This window comes from Vipera ursinii (assembly GCF_947247035.1).
Source record: "Vipera ursinii genome assembly, chromosome: 8".
Classification (NCBI taxonomy): domain Eukaryota; kingdom Metazoa; phylum Chordata; class Lepidosauria; order Squamata; family Viperidae; genus Vipera; species Vipera ursinii.
In genome coordinates, this window is record NC_139519.1 from 19,598,077 (window position 1) to 19,617,113 (window position 19,037).

At 44.9% G+C, this 19,037-nt stretch overlaps 1 protein-coding gene across 3 annotated transcripts in view; it reads left to right on the plus strand.

Moving 5' to 3' along the window:
* The first annotated feature begins 8,091 nt into the window (after positions 1-8,091).
* The window catches only part of PRDM10 (PR/SET domain 10), a 43,379-nt gene continuing 32,433 nt past the window's right edge, over positions 8,092-19,037 (plus strand). The window contains exons 1-3 of one of the 3 annotated variants that reach the window (XM_083368611.1): positions 8,092-8,186; positions 16,647-16,906; positions 18,070-18,242. In XM_083368611.1, coding sequence (XP_083224737.1) covers positions 18,132-18,242 — 111 coding nt within the window. In that variant the 5' untranslated portion in view covers positions 8,092-8,186; positions 16,647-16,906; positions 18,070-18,131. Of the gene's footprint in view, positions 8,187-16,536; positions 16,907-18,069; positions 18,243-19,037 lie in introns of those variants that run through there. The other 2 variants (XM_083368612.1, XM_083368610.1) reach the window with 2 other exon arrangements.

Below are 19,037 nucleotides of genomic sequence, written 5' to 3' on the forward strand. Positions count from 1 at the left end.
ATACATGTGTGTGTGTGTATACACATATAGGTATACATATACACAAATGGTACCAGTTGGACTCCTTTCTAGCTGTTGAAAACATTAATTTACTCACCATGCCGATTAATCAATCTACCCCCCCCCCCTTGCAACCTGGCTTCTGAAGTAGAAGTCAAAATATTTAGCTGCTGAGAAGATTTTTAATTAGCTAACTGAACCGATTAATCAATCCACCCACCTTGCAACCCTGCTTGCGAACTAGAAGTCAAAATATTCGCCTGTATTGTCTGTGCAATAGGAAGCAACGGATGTTAGTGGTGTCAGCTCTGCCCACGTTTCTTGAGTGTTTTTCTCCCCCAAGAAAGGTCAGATGCAAATAGCTGCTCCATCATCTACATACATGTATATAGCATAGGCAAAAGGAATTGGAAGAAACAGTATTCTTTCTGATCACACACACACACACACACACACAGAGAAACATATATACATATACATATACATATACATATACATATACATATACATATATATATATATATATATATATATATATATATATATATATATATATGTGTTTTCGTAGATTCTCGCGGGTGTCTGTATGTGTAGATCTAGAGTCTCGGGTTTCTTCCCGCGTTCCTTTCATCTTCAGAAAGTTGTGGCGACGTTTCGACGAAATCCCATCCGTCATCATCAGGCCGGAGTGTTCCTCCTGCTGCTTCCAGGAGCAATGCGAGAAGCAGCAGGAGGAACACTCCGGCCTGATGATGACGGATGGGATTTCGTCGAAACGTCGCCACAACTTTCTGAAGATGAAAGGAACGCGGGAAGAAACCCGAGACTCTAGATCTACATATATATATATATATATATATATATATATATATACACACATACATATATATATATATTCAGAAGTACTTTGGTTTAAGCAAGGTAAGAGTTTTGAGTGAATTAGCTGAGGACTATTAAACCAGACATTCAGCCGTAACTGCCTTAATGATGTTTTCTGATTGATAATGCTAATATAATTAATATTCCTTGCCAAGAGGAAAGATAAGTACTTGAATGAAAATTTGAGGCTGATCTAGGAGAAAAGCTTCATTGGCTTTTATAGCCGTTGTCCTAATGTTCTTTGGGGGAAAAAAGAAGGTTGAGCTCTAGTCCAAATGAATTTCCCGCTGCAGAGAACTCCACAAGAGACCAGTCTTGGATGGTTTTCAACAAGCTCTTCTAATGGAGGAATTAGCAACTGTTTGGGTTCATGGGTGCTTTTGAAATCTGAAGGCCTGTTCAAGGGTGCTTGCACAAAATGGCATGGCCTCTTCAAAAGGCAAAACTCAGAAAACACACTGCTTAGACTGCCCCCCCACCCCAACATTCTTTCAATAATAAGTTCTCTGATTTTTTTTGTTTTTGTTTGGAACAAGCGTGTATACTTCCAAGCCAAGCAAACTCAACATGTTTTATTACTTGCTTAATGACCACATTGATTTACTGAACAACTGCAGTGGTTCACTTAACAACCCTGGCAAAAAAAAAACAACCCATAAAAATTGGGTATGATTCAACGACCGCCTTCCTTAAACAATGGAAATTCTGGTCCCACCAGTGGTCATAAAATGAGGACTCTCTGTAATCAGTTCCCGGTTTCTCACAGAATGGAGAGAAGGGAGAAAGGCATTCCAACCAGTGCATCTTCTGAATTGTGTCCTAATTTCTATGATTAACAGTCCGGATGGATCAGTCATGGTTGGAATTAGGTAGCAGGACAAAACAATTCTGAAGGGTGAAAGACTCACCCTGCCCGGGGCAGCTACCTTGGTTCCTGATCTAGGATTATAATCTTAAAAATGACTCATTTCCAAAGTGAACAGAATGTGCCTAAGTCAGCCCCAAAGTGAAGCCACACAAAATAGAAAAAAAAAGATAGGTGCTGTAGTGATGTATTGATCTGAACTGAGATGCTGCCTTTTCTGTTTCAAAAGACCTATTACTTCAGGGGTGTCAAACTCGCAACCTCACGTGATGTGACATATCCTGACTTTTTTTGCCATTGCCGGTAATGGGGTGGGCACGGTTTTGCTAGGATGCATTCCAGCCCCATGGGGTCAGCAGTTTGACACCCCTGTACTACTTGATAAGGTAGAAAAATGTGGATTAGACACCATCACCACCAGATGGATTTATAACTGGCTGACCAACTGCACTGAACATATGGTCCTTAAGGGAACCACAGGGAAGGAAGTATGCAGCGGGGTAGCCCAAGGCTCCGTCTGAGGCCCAGTACTCTTCCACGCCTCCGTCAATGATTTTGACAAAGGGATAGAAGGGGAACTCATCACCTATGCAAATGACCCCAAGCTGGCAGGACTAGCCATAAGATAGGCACAAGATACAGAAGGATCTTGACAGACTTGAGAACATTGGGCACTCTCTAACAAAATGAAATTCAACGGTGAAAAAAAATTAAGGTTCTACATTTAGACAAGAAAGGTGCTCAACAGTAGTAACTGTGAGAGGAATCTCGGAGTCCTGGTGGACAATCGCTTAAATATGAGCCAGCCGTGCGCTGCAGCTGCAAAAACAGTCAACAGTGCTAGGCTGCGTTAACAGGGATAGAATCAAGATCACGTAAAGTGTTAATAACACGTTATAATGCCTTGGTAAGGCCACACTTGGAATACTGCACCCAGTTTTGGTTGCCACAATAAAAAAAAATAAAGATGTTGAGACTCTAGAAGAGGGGTGTCAACCTGCCGGCCCATGGGCCAGACGCGTCATGAGGAAACCATGCCCACCCCATTGATGGCAACGGGGGAAAAGCTCCGATACATCACGCGACGTCATGTGACTCGCGAGTTTGATATCTCTGCGTCTGGAAAGAACACAGAAAAGAGCAACAAAGAGGATTAAGAGATCGGAGGATAAAACACGAAGAAAGGTTGCAGAAATTGGGAATGTCTAGTCCAGGGGTCGGCAACCTCGGCTCTTTTATGACTCGTGGACTTCAACTCCCAGAATCCCTGAGCCAGCATAGCTGGCTCAGGAATTCTGGGAGTTGAAGTCCACGAGTCATAAAAGAGCCGAGGTTGCCGACCCCTGGTCTAGTCTAATGAAAAGAAGGACTAGGGGGTGACATGACAGCAGTGTTCCATAAATATAAGGGGCTGCTACAAAGAAGAGGGGCTCAACCTATTTTCCAAAGCACCTGAAGGCAGGACTAGAAGCAATGGATGGTAACTAATCAAGGAGAGAACCAACCTAGAACTCGGGAGAAATTTCCTAAAAGTTAGAAAATTAATCAGTGGGGTAACTTGCTTTCAGAAGCGGTGGGCGCTCCATCTCAGGAGACGTTTAAGAAGAGATTGGACAACCTTTTGTCTGAAGTGGGGTTGAACTCCAAAGTCCCTTCCAGCTCTAGTTATTCTGTTAAAATACCTTGTGTTAAGAGCAGCAAGATTTTATTTATTTATTTATTTGTTTGTTTTGATTTAAATACTGCCCTTTTCCCGAAGGACTCAGGGCGGTTTACAGGGCAAATTAAAACAGTGCAATGTACAAATTAAAATAAAATTAAATTAATAGCCCCCAAAACAGCTTAAAATTTAAAATTTAAAACCTTAAAACCCCTCAGTCCAGGCCGGCTAAGTCAAATAGCCAGGTTTTTAGCTCCTGGCAAAAGGAGCGAAGGACACAGAGTAGAAGTAAACAGATAAATAAGAGGGAAGGAGAGAGATTAAAAACAAATTGCGTCAACCTCCCCTAAAACCTGGTAAATGAGATGTGTCTTTGGATATTTTTCCAAAGCAGAGAGAATTAAATGGGTGCTCCTTCAAGGGTAAGATAATCAGACAGAAACAACAAGGAAATGACAAATGAGTGATGAATGATACAATTTCAAAGCTCATCCTCCAGAACTTCCTTCATCCAAATAACAATTACATACAGTACATTAATAGCCCCAGTGAGCAGTTGTTAAATGAAGAATTTGTAGAACGAAAGAAACCCCTTAGTTTCAAGAAACCTTTACTAGTCATTTAAATGCAAGGCCTTGATCCTGCCAAGCTGGAGACTGTGATTGGATGGCATGTTATACCAATTTAGAGAATTTAATTTGCCTATCAAAGGGGTTTGCAAAGTATTTTTCTTTAGCTGCATGATTTCTGTTCAGTTTTCTTTCATTAATCGAGGAAGGGAACACAATTCAGCTTGACATATTTAGCTTCTGACATACACTGAAAAAAGAAATTATTGGGTCCTAGTAAATTCTGCTTATGTCTTCCTAGGAAAGGAAAATGATCCTGTCATAGCTCTATCTCGCTCTTCGTCTGTATCTATATCTCTATACCAGGGGTAGGCAACCTTAGCTCTTTTATGACTCATGGACTTCAACTCCCAGAATTCCTGAGCCAGCTTGGCTGGCTCAGGAATTCTGGGAGTTGAAGTCCATGAGTCATAAAAGAGCCGAGGTTGCCTACCCCTGCTCTATACAAAGTTGCATGCTAGCCTTGGATACACACAACACACACCATTTTTAAAATTGTACTTGCAGCTTTTCATCAGTGTGGTTTTGTTATGGCAATTTTCAGAAAAAGAATGGTTCATTTTGTGTTTTCATGTAAATCACACACAATAAACGTTCCAAGCTTTCCTTCAGCTGGAGAGTAGCCTACAAGAATCAAAGCTGGAGATTGTATTCAAGGTAAGAAAAGTATTCGGGTTTCTGGATTCGTAGTTTTAATTAGGTTTTGCGGAATAAGCTACCTCAAACTTTAAATGGCTTCTGGCTTAACCCATTGAACCAGGTTTAAGTAAAAGAGATCGCACTGTGGCTGGAACAGATCTGGAAATGCAGCCACACTACGGTTACTGAGTTGTGGGAGGACAGCACACTCCTCCCCCAGAGAAAGAAATATTTTGGGAATATTTAAAAGGCAGAATACTATATCTCCCCCCCCCAAGTCTCTCTGCACCAAACAGAAACCAGGTCTGTAGAAATGCAGATGTGATAATCTTGTCAGAAAGATAGGAGCCAGAAAGCTTGGATTAGAAAGATAAAGATCTCTAGAATCAACAATCCGTCACACCCAAAAAAAAATCCAACGCAGGACATAGTCATCAGGGAAGCAGGATAAGACCTTTGGGACATAATAGGATTAACCCACCATCATCAGAATACCAGAAAGGCACACTCAGACTCAGGTCAAAGTTCATGCCACAGGAACAACTCCAAACAAAAGCCCAAGAAGGTATAAAAAACCACCACATCCTACTACATGTGGTCAGCTTTTCCAGAGCCACATTGCTGTCTCGCCCTGCTCTTCAATAAACTCCAACCTTCTTTCTAAAGCAGTCTCCATTTTGCTTCTTCCCAGCTTGGGCTGGACCCCGATGAAGATTTTTCTTTCAACAGCGTGGAAATGTAGAGAGTGGATTCTCTTTTATGTACAAGTTAAATGAAACAGAACATGCTCTTTATTACCACATAAAGAGCAAACTCACACGAACAGAAGCTAGGACAATAATGAGAACTTTGCGGTGAAAAGGTTGAAGGGAACGAAGAATCAATGCAGCTACTCCAAAAGGTAATACGCTGAAAGGAATTTAATGAAACTATGTTTTAGTGAGCTATTAAACGGAATACCGGCCATCTATCGAAAAGTAAGGCTGCCAGACTTGCTTTCTTTGGTAAAAGAAAAACTGGAAAGACGGAGGTTTTGTCACACAGACCTTTGTTTTTCAACACCCAAGGTATCTGGAGCAGGTTTCCTCCAGCAAATCCATTTAAAGAAAAAAATAAAAATAAAAGAAAGGAAAGCAGGGTTAGTAGGACATGCCCTGAGAAGGAGATTCATTGGGGATTTTAGCCTATTGGATAAAATAATAAATTGTTGCCTTCCAATTGACATTTTTCATTACAGGTAATCCTCATCTTGCAACCATCTCAAGTTACAACGGCATTGAAAAAAGCTGATTACTCCTTTAAGTCTGCCAAAGAGGAAATTGCTGCGAGGAGATGACTTTGTTTCCCCCCACTCTTTCTAGTATTTGCTCCTGGGGTAGAGTAGTGGTGATGGAAGCCAGCTATCCTGGTCTAATGTTAGCCAAAGGTCCCACCCTTGTTGTTTAAGCAAGACCACCACCAACCTGGGATCCTCTAGCCCAGGGCTTCCCAGACTCCGAGGTGGGTGTTTCTGGGGAAGGTGCAGGCAGAGGCAGGGGAGGCAGGAAGAACCTTTCCGTTCCATTCCTACAATAAATCCACTTTTCCCGAAGTTAGGTGGTATTGTTTTCATTGCTCATTTTGCATTTCTAGGGGAGGAGTGTTAAAAGAGAGGCACCATGGTGAAAACGTGAGCAACGCTTGCTCTAATTCAGGGGGTCTCCAACCTTGGCAACTTTTAAGACATGTGGACTTCAATTTCCACAATTTACCAGCCAGCCCACAGATCTTAAAAATTGCCAAGGTTGGACGCCCCTTTTCTAGTCCCAAACTGGAGATGAATCTTTGTTTAAAAGTTATTTTTCTAAACCGGAGAATTGATTTCCTTCCTGTGCTTCCCCCCCCCAACCCCGCTGCCTTTCATTTGTCTCTTGTTTTAAGAGCCAGCCTCTTCTCTCTCTCTCTCTCTCTCTTTGCTTCTATAGTATTTATTTGATCTATTACAAAAAATAATTATTTTTATCCTAAAATAATCTTCCTCTTTTGGCTTGCTGTCACTATTCCTCCTTTTTCTCTAGGCCTAGGGTATTTCTATAGGAGTGTGTGTGGGGGGGGGGAATGGGGGAATTAAATGTGCTCTTTAAACACCCACCCACCCCAAATACGGTTCACTGCAGGAAGGATTAGGTGCCTTTCTTTGAACCAGCTCAGATCAGAATTCCAGAAAAATTAGCACTGCCCTCGGTATTACCACAGGCACGGTTATGTGCGGACACAAACAGCAACAATCTGGATTTGTATTAGGAAAGATTTCTTATAGCTGAGATCACCCACTTTCCATATGGTCCTGCAAATGGGTAATGAAGCTGCTGGGAGGGAGGGAGGATTGGCCCAGGTCCAATTCCTCCTCCTCCTCCCCCTCCCCTTCCTTTTGAGCATTCCTGAAAGCAAAAGCCTGCAAAGATGGTTGAACAGCACAAGCTGCCCAGAAACCAGCATGGCTATCCTCACCACCGCCAAGAAGGGTGCAATTCTGAATTTCAGGATCCAGATTCAAAAGTTGGAAGGCCTTACGTTTGCATTTTAATTGGTAGCACGGTTGTTTTTTTTGGCTCATTCATTCAAATAGTGCCTAGCAAATATCCATAGTGATATCTGTGATAAATTGAATTAGAACCAATGATGTTTCCTAGCTTGGATAATGTAACGTCTGCAAGGAAAAAAAAACCCTAGCTCAAGAGAGCACCAAGAATTTATTGGGGGCTCCGGGTGAATAATTGCAGGAAATAGAATGGGGATTAGAGCATGTATTTGGATTACATTCTTCCCCGATGGTAGAAATAAAATCCGGGCGAGCCACAGGGGGCACCAAAGAGCGATTTCCGTATCTCTTTACCGCCACCTAGCGGCACTCAGAGGTTTTGCAGCCCAGCTCGGATCGCCCCACCCAAAAGAGACTTCGCGACGGAGGTGTCCACCCTAGGCATCCTGGGAACTGTAGTCCAGTACGTCGGACGGACATCAGATCGAGGCGCGCGTCCTGACGCTCTTCCGTTTTGCCGACAGGGGTCGCTAGATTATTTCACATTTATTCAGCCTGCCAGAAGAGAGGACGCTCGGGATTGGTGGGGGGCGCCAGTGCAATGCGACGACTGGATGAGAGCTGTGCTGTGATTGGCCGAATATGGTCCTCGAGCAACGGAAGCCCAAATCCAGGGCAGAGGAGTGTCCCTTCCCTCCGCCCTCTATCTTTTTTTCCCCCCTCTGTCTAAAGTCTCTGCTGAACGCTGTTAATTTGGCTTGCGTGGAAATATTTTTGGAATACTTCCTTTAAACGAGCACGAGTGTCGACCAATCATCTCACGTCTTTGGCAGCTGTTGCTAGGCAGATTATTCTAATGAGTCATGGGCGGTCTTTCTCCCCCCCCCCCGTTCTGCAGCTACCATTGTGAGGTGAGGACAGGTGGGCGGGGATGGTCTGTGGTGAGGCCCTAGGAACCGGCCTGGACACGAAACCGTCACCGAACCCCTTCAGGTAAAACGATGGACCGTCCCGGAGAAGGAGTTAGGCTCAGGGGTTCGGAAAGGCCCCGTGCAGGGTTTTGGGGGGTTGTTGTTATAGTCGCACCCAAGATGGCGCCGGGATCGGGACAAACCGTTTGCTCCCGCGGGTGGGGAAAGTGGTGTAGGGCGCTGCCATACCCCCCTCCCTGCCGGAGAGGTACAGTCCGCTTCCCCCTCCCTGCCCTAATCGGGATACCCCATCCGCCCCAGACGGAGGGGGGGTAAAAGAGCTGCCCCAGCTGGCCCTCCCCCTCCCTGCTTGGTATAATCCGGACCCCGGCACCTCGCTGGACGGGGGGGGGATTCTTGAAGCCATTTTAATGCCCCCTCCCAGCGCTGTGGGCCTTTCCCCTGCCCAGGGCTACTCGTCCTCTTTCCACGCCGGCGCCCTTCGCCCTTCGCCCGGCTGTCGGCTTTCCTTCCCCTGAGGCAACGCCGCCACCCGCCTCGGCCCGCGTTCCCCCCCCTCCCGCGGTCCAGAGTGGTCGGGGCGGCCGGGACTGACCGTTTGGGGCGCCTCCCTGGGATTAGCTGGCGGGGCGAGCGGGCCTCCTCTTGCCCGGGCTGGCGTTCCCACGTGCTAATGCGGGCCTTGGCCGGGCGAGCCCGATGCAGACGGGTTCAGGGCGAGAGGAGCAACGCCCGCGCTGAGCTGTGGCCCTTTGCACGAGGCCCGGGCACGGGCGCTGCTCCTTCCCCGTGCAAAAGGGCTGGGCGCGGGGTTAAGGCCGTCTTCCTTGGCAGGGCTGGCCGTTGGCTATAGCGCACGTCTGGCCTGCGAGCCGGGATAGAATAGCAATATCTCTAGGGCAGGGGTCTTCAAACTTGGCTCTTTTATGACTTGTGGACTTCAACTCCCAGAATTCCTCAGCCAGCCATGCTGGCTGAGGAATTCTGGGATTTGAAGTCCACAAGTTATAAAAGGGCCAAGTTTGAAGACCCCTGCTCTAGGGCCGGTTGGGTAACTGGCAACGAAACTATGGGTCCCAACTGGCTGGCGTGGCCATAAGATTCCCCACGTTGCAGGCAGCCCCCCAACCACCTTACCTGCCTTACCGGCTTTTCACGGGCACCTCCGGCCTGGTAGATTGCGGGATTCCGTGGCTTTGCAGCCGAAGCAGAACCTCCAGATTCAGGCCACAGCTTGGTTTCCACGCAGTGACAACCTTGTGAAGTCTCGAGCTTCCCCTTTCCTACGTATTCAAGATGGGCAGCGGTTAATAATATTTATAGATGTCTAAATGTTATTATTTATACATAATATAAATTATAATATAATTAGGGGAAGATATTATGAATTTGTGTAGAGACGAGGTGGCTTAGTGGGTTAGGACGCTGAGCTTGTCGATCAGAAGGTCGGCAGTTCGGCGGGTCGAATCCCGAGTGCCGCGTAGCAGAGTGAGCGCCTGTTACTCGTCCCAGCTTCTGCCAACCTAGCAGTTCGAAAGCACGTAAAAATGCAAGTAGAAAAATAGGGACCACTGCGGTGGGAAGGTAACCAGCGTTCCGTGCGCCTTTGGCATCTAGTCATGCCGGCCACATGACCACGGAGACGTCCTCGGACAAGCGCTGGCTCTTCGGCTTTGAAACGGAGATGAGCATCAGCCCCTAGAGTCGGAAACGACTAGCACGCATGTGTGGGGGAACCTTTACCTTTACCTATATGTAAGGGTGTGCATAGCTTGTCTATGTGTGTTGTCAGGTATGTGTTGCACTTCTGAGAGCCAGCGACAGAATTTCCTTTTTAATGTGGGCCAATGTGCCCCCAGTAAAAAAATGACAACCAAGGTTAGCTACGTATCTGAAAAGGCACTGGGAAATAACCCCGCTTGGGGCTTTCCACCCTCATGAATCCCAATGGCCAAGCTGGATGGTGTTGGAAATCTTCCCCCAATGTCAAGGGGACCCAGCTTTCGAAGGCTGCGCTAAGTCATTTTTAAAGAGGCTTCTTTCAAGCCTCTTCTGAGAAAAAAGGGGTTTTAAGCTTGACATTGGGAGTTGTGGGTATTTGCTCTTGAGCCAGTTGACTGGAGCTTTCTGGCCCTGCTTTATCAGAAATCAATATTTAGATTGCGACTAGGGAAAAAAAAGCTCCTTGCATTTTTTTTAACATATGGATTAACTTTACCGCTTGATCAGCAAATGCTTCCACGTCCTAACCTATTTTTTTCAGTTTGAAATTATTGCATATCTTGCCTTTTCACTATAGTGCTATAAATATTAAGGGAACTTACGGTACATTTTTTAAAAAAATCCATTCCATAATCTGACAGTTTCTTGGTGAATGGGACAAATACTGCCGTCCATGCCCAAGAGGAAAGTACTATATAGCAGTTTACTTATGTATTTACGTATTGCCGAAATTTGCCTAGATTGTTAGAATGTGCAATGATTAAAACCTACCAAAACAAAAGACGGCGATGCAATAATAATAATGTGCTGCAGCAATACCGTTGATAGTCCTCCATCTCCTAAATGCTCTGGAAAAATTATTAGCTTCTGAAAGGTCGTAGAAAGCTGGGCAGGGGGCTGATCTGAGCTGAAGGAAAGGCTTTTGTGTGACATAAGGCCCCCACAACAGCAACTTGTGTAAAAGCCCCTGCCCTCTTAGTGGTGGTGGTGGGGGCATTAAGAAATTTTGTCACCAAACAAAACCATTCTACATAAGGAAGGCTGTCCTGAGGTGCCGTGCCAGATATGACACTGTAGGTTAGGCTCTCTTGAATTGCATTCAGAAACCCATCACGACTTCTAACACAGAGTTACATAGCTAGGACAACCTCTTATTCTCCAGCAAACAAGACATCGTGTTTTATCCCAATTGCAGCTCCCAGATGTTTTCAAAGGCAGCTCTTGGTAGCCTGCAGCTACAGTACTATAGCTGAATCACCTGGAGATTAATGTGTGGCGCTTGCCAGGGTCTCCCAATCCAGATAGGTCTACAGGAAGCACATCAGCCAAAGTTGGGTGAAGGTCCACTGGCCCAGCCTTCTCCTTATCTAGGGGTAGCAGTGAGTCCAAAATGATGCCCAAGTTACAGACCTGCTTCAAAGGGGGGAGTGCAGTCCTGTCGGTAGTTAAATGGCAGATTTTTTTTTTTTTTAAACGGGCCCCATCTCGCTTGGGTTCGACTTCAGACTGCTTTCTACCATCCAGATCCTAATTGCTTCTACACAAGGCATCAATGTTTCCGTGGCATCTACAGCCTGGATGTGTACAAGTGATCCTCAACTTATGACTGATTGTTTAGCCAATGAAGGACCTAGCTTGGGGCTCAGTACGACCTAGATTTGAGGTTCCCACAGTCTTCCCCACCCCATCCCAACTGAACTTCAGGTGCTCAGCAACCCAGCTGCATTTATGCTGTTTACAGCATCCTGTGGTTGCACGGCCATGTTTTATCAGCATTTCCAGTTTTCAGCCGAACCGCCTCCATAGCGGGTCTACTTAATGACTGCCTCAGAAAAAGAAAATTTTTACAAGGGTCACGATTCAGAGTTGATGGGCAGGCTCTATTATGGTTGTAAGTGTCCTTTTATGCCACAGTTGAACAGGAAGAGGAAGGGGATTATGCCTTGGGGCACATGGCAAATGAGCATCCCTTGCTCTACTCTTAACGCCATTGATGGAAATTACCAAATCAGGAAAGAGTAGAACCACTGTAGCCTAATTTAGGTAAAAGTTCCCCCACACAGGTGTGCTAGTCTCCGTTTCAAAGCCAAAGAGCCAGTGCTTGTCCGAGGACGTCTCCGTGGTCATGTGGCCGGCATGACTAGATGCCAAAGGCGCATGGAACGCTGTTACCTTCCCACCGTAGTGGTCCCTATTTTTCTACTTGCATTTTTATGTGCTTTCGAACTGCTAGGTTGGCAGAAGCTGGGACGAGTAACAGGCGCTCACTGCCACGCGGCACTCAGGATTCGACCCGCCAAACTGCCGACCTTCTGATCGACAGGCTCAGTGGGTTAGGACACTGAGCCACCGCGTCCCTAGCCTAACTTAAGACAACCTCAAAACTTAGGAGGAAAAAAAACCTCAAAATAGCCTAATCCAAAATCGTACTGATCATAGTAAATTCATTTATCAAATAATGCATTTGCCACAGATGGAAGCGACAAAAGCCATTTGCTCAAACCACCCACCATTTATGTGGGATGAGATGAATCAACTATCTCTACTGTGAGCTAATCAAACCAACATTTTGTTCCAAGGTAACAGAAACTCTGGGACAGGTAGAGTCACCTCTTACATCAGGGGTGTCAAAATGCTGGCCCGCGGGCTGGATGCATCATTGCGAAACCGTGCCCACCCCATTGCCGGCAATGGCAAAAAAGTTGCGATGCGTCGCGACATGTCACGTGCCATTGCCAGTTTGACACCCCTGTCTTACATGAATGGAACAAATGTGTAGCTCTGCAAAGAGCAGATTTAAAATCTGTCTAATAATACCTTTCCCCCCCCCCCCCCGCTTTGGCAAAAATTGTGCAAATAAGATAGTTAGCCAACACGGTAATTCCGGAATAATTGAAAGCATTTGAGATAAATTCTTTTTCATTATTGCCAGTTCTAGAAATTTAATAACCTGAGCAACGTTAGAGCCCTTCACAATCATGAGCTTTGCCTGAAACTAATTAAGGGTTTACGGACATAGTAAGTAGTGCAATTGAAGAGAACATAACCTAATCATGTATCACTTTACTGGATTAGAAGACAGTGGTTTGTGTGTGTCTTGAGTGTGTTTCGAATTGCTGAGTACCTTGTTTTGTAATCGGCAGTTGCTTTAGCGCTGGTGAAAATAAAACACTTGGCTTTTTCCATGGTCCGTTTTGATGGGACCTCAGAACAGTGACTGTTTGACTACAAGTAGTCCTCAACAGCCACAACAGAGCCCAGAATTTATGTTGCTAAGTGAGAACTCGGTGAAGTGAGTTTTGCCCCATTTTATAACTTCTCTTGACACACTTGTTAAGTGAATCGCTGCAATTGTTAAATTAGTCACACGGTTCTTAAGTGACTCTGGTTCCCCCATTGACCTTGCTTGTCAGAAGGTCGCAAAAGGGGATCAGGTGACGCCCCCCCCGGATGCTGCCACCGTCATAAATAGGAACCAGTGGTCAAGCGTCCGGATGTAAATCACGTGACCCCGGGGATGCTGCAACAGTCACAAGTTTGAAAAATGGTCATGAGTCGCTTTTTCCAGTGCCGTTGTAATTTCGAACGGCCACTAAGTGAATTGATGTCAGTCGAGGACTGTCTGCGCTGTATTTTTGTTGCAGCAGCCTGGATGTTAACTTTAATCTCTGAAGAGGAAGCAGCGTTAGTTTTGAAGTTGGTCGTTTCAAAACCTAACCTACCTAGGGCAGAGGTCCCCAGCCTTGGCAACTTGGACTTCAACTTTAATCAGGCCAAGTTATAATGAGAAATTTATCGAGGGGCATCCTCACAAAACATCTTTGCAAAGCTTTCAAAATTCCAGCTGAACAACCAGTTGTGGAAATCAGCTTTTGTCTTCTGTGCAAACTCATCCACCCCATAACTCTTATTATCCATTGTTGCCTGTCCTCATTGTGCTATTTGGGCAGATCTGTTCAGTATCCCATACTTGTATGACTGCCAAACAAACATTAAGGATAGTCATGCGCCCCCATAGAAACCAAGCTGCAATTGAGGATTTCATATTTTTTACATCTAGCGTTAAATAGATCCATTCAAATGTTTTGGAACTGCCCTCCTCAAATGATTTTGCACAATTTCAGTAGAGTACCAAACTAAAAAAATAAAAGCCACTTCCATCATGATCAGAAGCATCTCGTGAGATGCTGAATATAACAGCGAAATTTAAAATAGAAAGCCTCTGGGAGGGAGCTGCCTCATCATGCATTTCCTAATGTTTCCAGGCTGATCCAGTCATTGCTCTCTGTGCCTGCGTTTCGAACAATTCTGCAACAATATTGGAGCCAAACGCTGTGACATTTTAGCACATCTCCTTTTTTCCTTACCTCATTTTATTCCTCCAAGGCTGTCTGCTGATTGCAAATACCAGGATTTGCAGGAACCTACCACAAGGACAGGAATTTAGTCTGAGAATAACCCAAGCATTTTGCATAGCAGCATATTTAAAACACACACACACACACACACATGAGGTTCATGTCCACTGTTCACAGATTGTACGCATTTCTACAGGCAATTGGAGTTGAAGTCCACAAGTCTTAAAGTTGCCAAGTTTGAAGACCCCTGCTGTATACAATAGAGATTTCAGCTCTTCTGCTGCTATGAGACATTCTCTTGCCAAAGGCTCTCCCCTACATAACCCAGTAATGAAATAAAACATGGGATGTACCTTTTGCAAGCGTTTCTTGAGCTGCCTCTAAACCCAGTGAACCCCTTTTCACCTGAAAGGCCAAATGATAACCCACAATATAATTCCACCTATGAGATCAGCCTATGATAAAATATGCCGTTGTTGTACCTGGCTCCCAGTGAGAGAAAATATTCTAGCCTCAGCACAACAGCATAACAAAGAGTCACTCCTGAATTTGTTATAAAGGGCTGTAAGCTTTGTCCCTGCTCTTTGGCACCCTGGGTTTCAACTAATGCCCAACTATCTTGGGATGCGGTTACTAATCATAAATGGATCCACAGCTGGGTGTTTTGAATATGGAAAACTTACTAAGAAAAAGAAACGGTTCCACTTAATGGAGATTTTCAGATCGTAGTAGTTTTTTTGCAAAACTGATCAATCTTCTGTTGCCTTATTCTATCCCAAATGTGTTACTCTATCCCCGATTTCCTATAGAGGTGATCCTTGTTTAGCAACCCTAATTGTCACCAGCGGCTTGGTCGTTAAGCAATGCGCTTGCTAGGTGAAACGTCAACTGTGTTTATGATCTTACTTCAGCTTTCCCTTCGCTTTAGAGACCTGTGAAGGTCATAAAAGCAAGGACTGGGCACAAAGATACGTCGGCGTGGCATCCAAAACATTATGGTGTTTCACCTTTGACACGTGTCCCAAGTTCACCGTCACTGGTTTGGGTCTACCACCCTTCAATTTAACATCATATTGTAAGGTCCAAACACCAGCTCGAATTCCTTGTAAGAAGGATTACTCTAAACCAGGGGTCCCCGACCTCCAGTCCATGGACCGGTACCGGGCCGCAGCATGCCAGCAACTGGGCCGCACAAACAAGGAAAGCTCTATCCGTGGGATGCAGGCAGCACACAAAACCACGCACTCTCCGGTCCGTGGAAAAACCTTTCTCCACGGAACCGGTCCCTGGTAGCCAAAAGGTTGGGGACCTCTGCTCTAAACCATGCTGGATGTAGCTTCAAGAGCATCCCGGCATTGAATCTGGAACAGATGCTTCTCCACACAAAGGAAGAAGGTGTGTTTTCTCTGCTGTGGAGGAGGGTTTATATTGCCTTCTGTCAGGTGCGCGTTGCTTTCCTCTCCACAGCGTGGATGTGAAGCATTCCTATCCTCCAGCCCGTTGGCCTTTTGAGCCATTCTTAACGGCATAGTATATTTTCAAGCTGTCTTGTTCTCCTCACAGCCACACGGCTACCTCCAGCTAGTCATGAGCATCCTGGAGAGATCCAGAGAATTGACTAATGGCTTCCCATCCTGCTGGCATTGCCGCTTGCATGCGCTTTTTCTGACATAACACCAGCTGACACTAGCATACTGCTGCAGGTATTTTGCCCTCTGCTGATGGTAGCTGTCAAAGGACTGCACACTCTAGGATTTATGCGAGGGAAAAGAAGCACTTAATGGCCTTGAAAAGACACTGTTCCTGTTTCTGCCCACTCGAGAGGGAGCAGCAATATTCTGAAATTTTCAGAAACCACAGCAAGTGCAGCATTTTAATGAAATGCTGATGCTTCCGCATCTTAGGAAACAGTTTTATTGCTGATCTGTCCTGATCCCCATTGACGTTTTCCTCTCCAAATCTGCACTGATTTGGCTGCTGTTTGGGCGGGGGAACCTAGTGACATAATGAAAACAGCTTTGGAAAACATTTGCAATATCTCTGATATCATTTCCTCTTGCGTTTTTACCCTTTCTCACAAAAACCTATAATGTCCTTCCCTGGTCATCGATTGTACAAACAGAGCCATAGAATCAAAATCATATGAAGTATTAGTACCGCTGTGTGAAACCTTAGCAGGGCCACACCTGGATTACTGCATTCAGGTTTAGTCACCGTATTATAAAAAAAGATGTTGAGACTTTGGAAAAAGTGCAGAGAAGAGCCACTATGAAGACTAAAGGCCTGGAGAAGACTAAAACATATGAACAACGGTGATAGGATTTGGGAATGGCCAGTCTAGAGAAAAGAAGGACTTGGGGTGGGTGGGGACGGGACACGATAGCAGTGATCCAATATTTGAGGGGCTGCCCCAAAGAAGAGTGGGTCAATTTATTTTCCAGAGCACCAAAGGCAAGACAAGAAACAATGGGTGGCAACTAATCAAGGAGAGAACCATCCTGAAAATAAGGAGAAATGTCCTCAGAGTGAGAACAATTAACCAGTGGAACAACCTGCCTCCAGAAGTTGTGGGTGCTGGAGGATTTTTAGAAGGGACTGGACAGCCACATGTCTGAAATGGTATAGCGTCTCTTGCTTGAGCAGGGGGTTGGAGTAGAAGACCTCCAAAGTCCCTTCCAGCTCTATTCTGACCACCTATAAGGTACAAATATTTACACAAAGCGATTTTACACTTGTCTGTATTATGGGTTCAATTTGTTATAGCTACATGCTCACAAAGTAATATTGTAAGCCATTACAGTACCAAGCAGGCATTATTCCTTAGCATGATATTTGAATCCAGTCTGTTGATTTAGATTTCAGATCTTAGTTAGCACCAAGAGCCTTGGTGGAGCAGTGGGCTAATGCCTCCTTAAGTAACACCAGCTGCCTGCAATTAGTGCAGGTTCGAGTCCCACCAGGCTCAAGGTTGACTCAGCCTTCCATCCTTCCGAGGTAGGTAAAATGAGGACCCAGATTGTTGGGGGCAATAAGCTGACTTTGTAATAATGCCGCTTGGGGTGTGTGTGACAGCCCTAATAAGCAGGCATATACATAGAATGAAGGCTACTGCTAAGCTTGTAAGCCGCCCTGAGTCTTTGGAGAAGGGCGGGATATAAATGGAATTAAAATAAAATAAAAATAATAAAAAATAACTTTCCAGCAGAAGGAATGAGCCCAGTTATGGTCTCCTGTTCAGCTTAATAGTATCTATTTAAAAAAAGGGTTAACCTCTCCTGTATTAATCAAGGAGCTTGATTCTTACTTGTGTCTTTGCGTGTGACAGAGTTTCTTCCACAAATGAAGGTGAATATACGTGTCCCGGGTTAATGTCTATGGAGATTCTCAGTCACCCAGGTCATAGTTATCCCAAAGGTGCTTTTTCACGAGGCATCTGGGCTTTCTTGCTTTTCTTTGAAGGCTTTTTCACTTCTCATCCAAGAAGCTTCTTCCGCTTCACGGATGAGAAGCAAAACGTCTTCAAAGAAAAACAAGTCCAGATGCCTCGTGAAAAAGCAACTTCGGGTCCAGGATAATGTTGCAGGACCCAATCTGAGTCAGTCACCAGGACCAAAGATTTTGTCTTCCGAGCTTTCGGACTTGTGCTGGAGCCCATCTCGGGGAACTTCTCCATATAACACTCCCTGGGCGCAAGTCCCAAAGCTTGGAAGGCTAAACCTCTGGTCCTGGTGACTGACTCAGATTGGATCCTGCAGAGATTCTTCCTTATACATACATGGTAATAGGAAAGCATCACAGCTTTATGCTGAATGCTAGATGTGCTGTACTTCGACAATTTTCTTTTCTGTCATTGCTCTGTTACAGATTATAGTGCATTGATTTAAGGTACAACATACCTATGAATCTCTCCAGACAAGCTTAGTTGCATGATTAACTACCCCAGGATGGAGACCCATAGCCAAGATGATATGGATTTGAAAGCGGAAACTGCTCAAGTGTGGTCTGAATCAGTTGAGCAGGACCAGGACACTACTCAGGTAACCCAAAGTGATTATAGAATTCTTTCCTTATTAAACTTTATGAGTCTGTCTATGAATTGGGTTTTTCTGAACTAGTTTAACACATATTTTGAATTGATTTTTTTTTGAGGAAGGTGGGAGATGGATTTTCATTGGATGTGCATCACGGTTTGTTCGTTTTTTTGGAAGTTCAACAATTGATTCAAAGCTTCACTTGATGCTGTGAAATTTCCTAATATTCAGTTTTCCCTAAGAAAGGGCTTTGATTACTGTATTTGAATCGTGGCGATTTTTCAGCTTAGCTAAAAAATGTCAGAAACAGCTGAGAGTTTTGGACTGGACCTTATATTTTCCCGGTTTCGTAAAAAAGGAACTCTGTTTGTTGGACTTTCCCATTCAAAGGCATTGGATTATGTTTGCCCTATTTATCTGTTCGACTTGGATAGCTGTGTCCGGTACACTTTTACATATTATTTATTTATTAAATTTTCATCCTGCCTTTATTACTTTATAAGTAACACAAGGCAGCAAGCATATATATTATTACTTTTTCCTCATATTTTTTTCCCCCACAACAGCCACGTGAGGTGAGTTGGGCTGAGAGAGTGTGACTGGCTCAAAATCACCCAGGCAGATTTCATGTCTGAGGTGGGACTAGAACTCCCCGTCTCCTGGCGATTGGCCCAAAGTTACCCAGCTGGCTTTCGTGCCTAAGGCAGGACTAGAATTCACCGTCTCCTGGTGATAGGCCCAAAATCACTGAGCCGGCTTTCAAGCCTGAGTTGGGACTAGAACTCACAGTCTAGGCCAGCA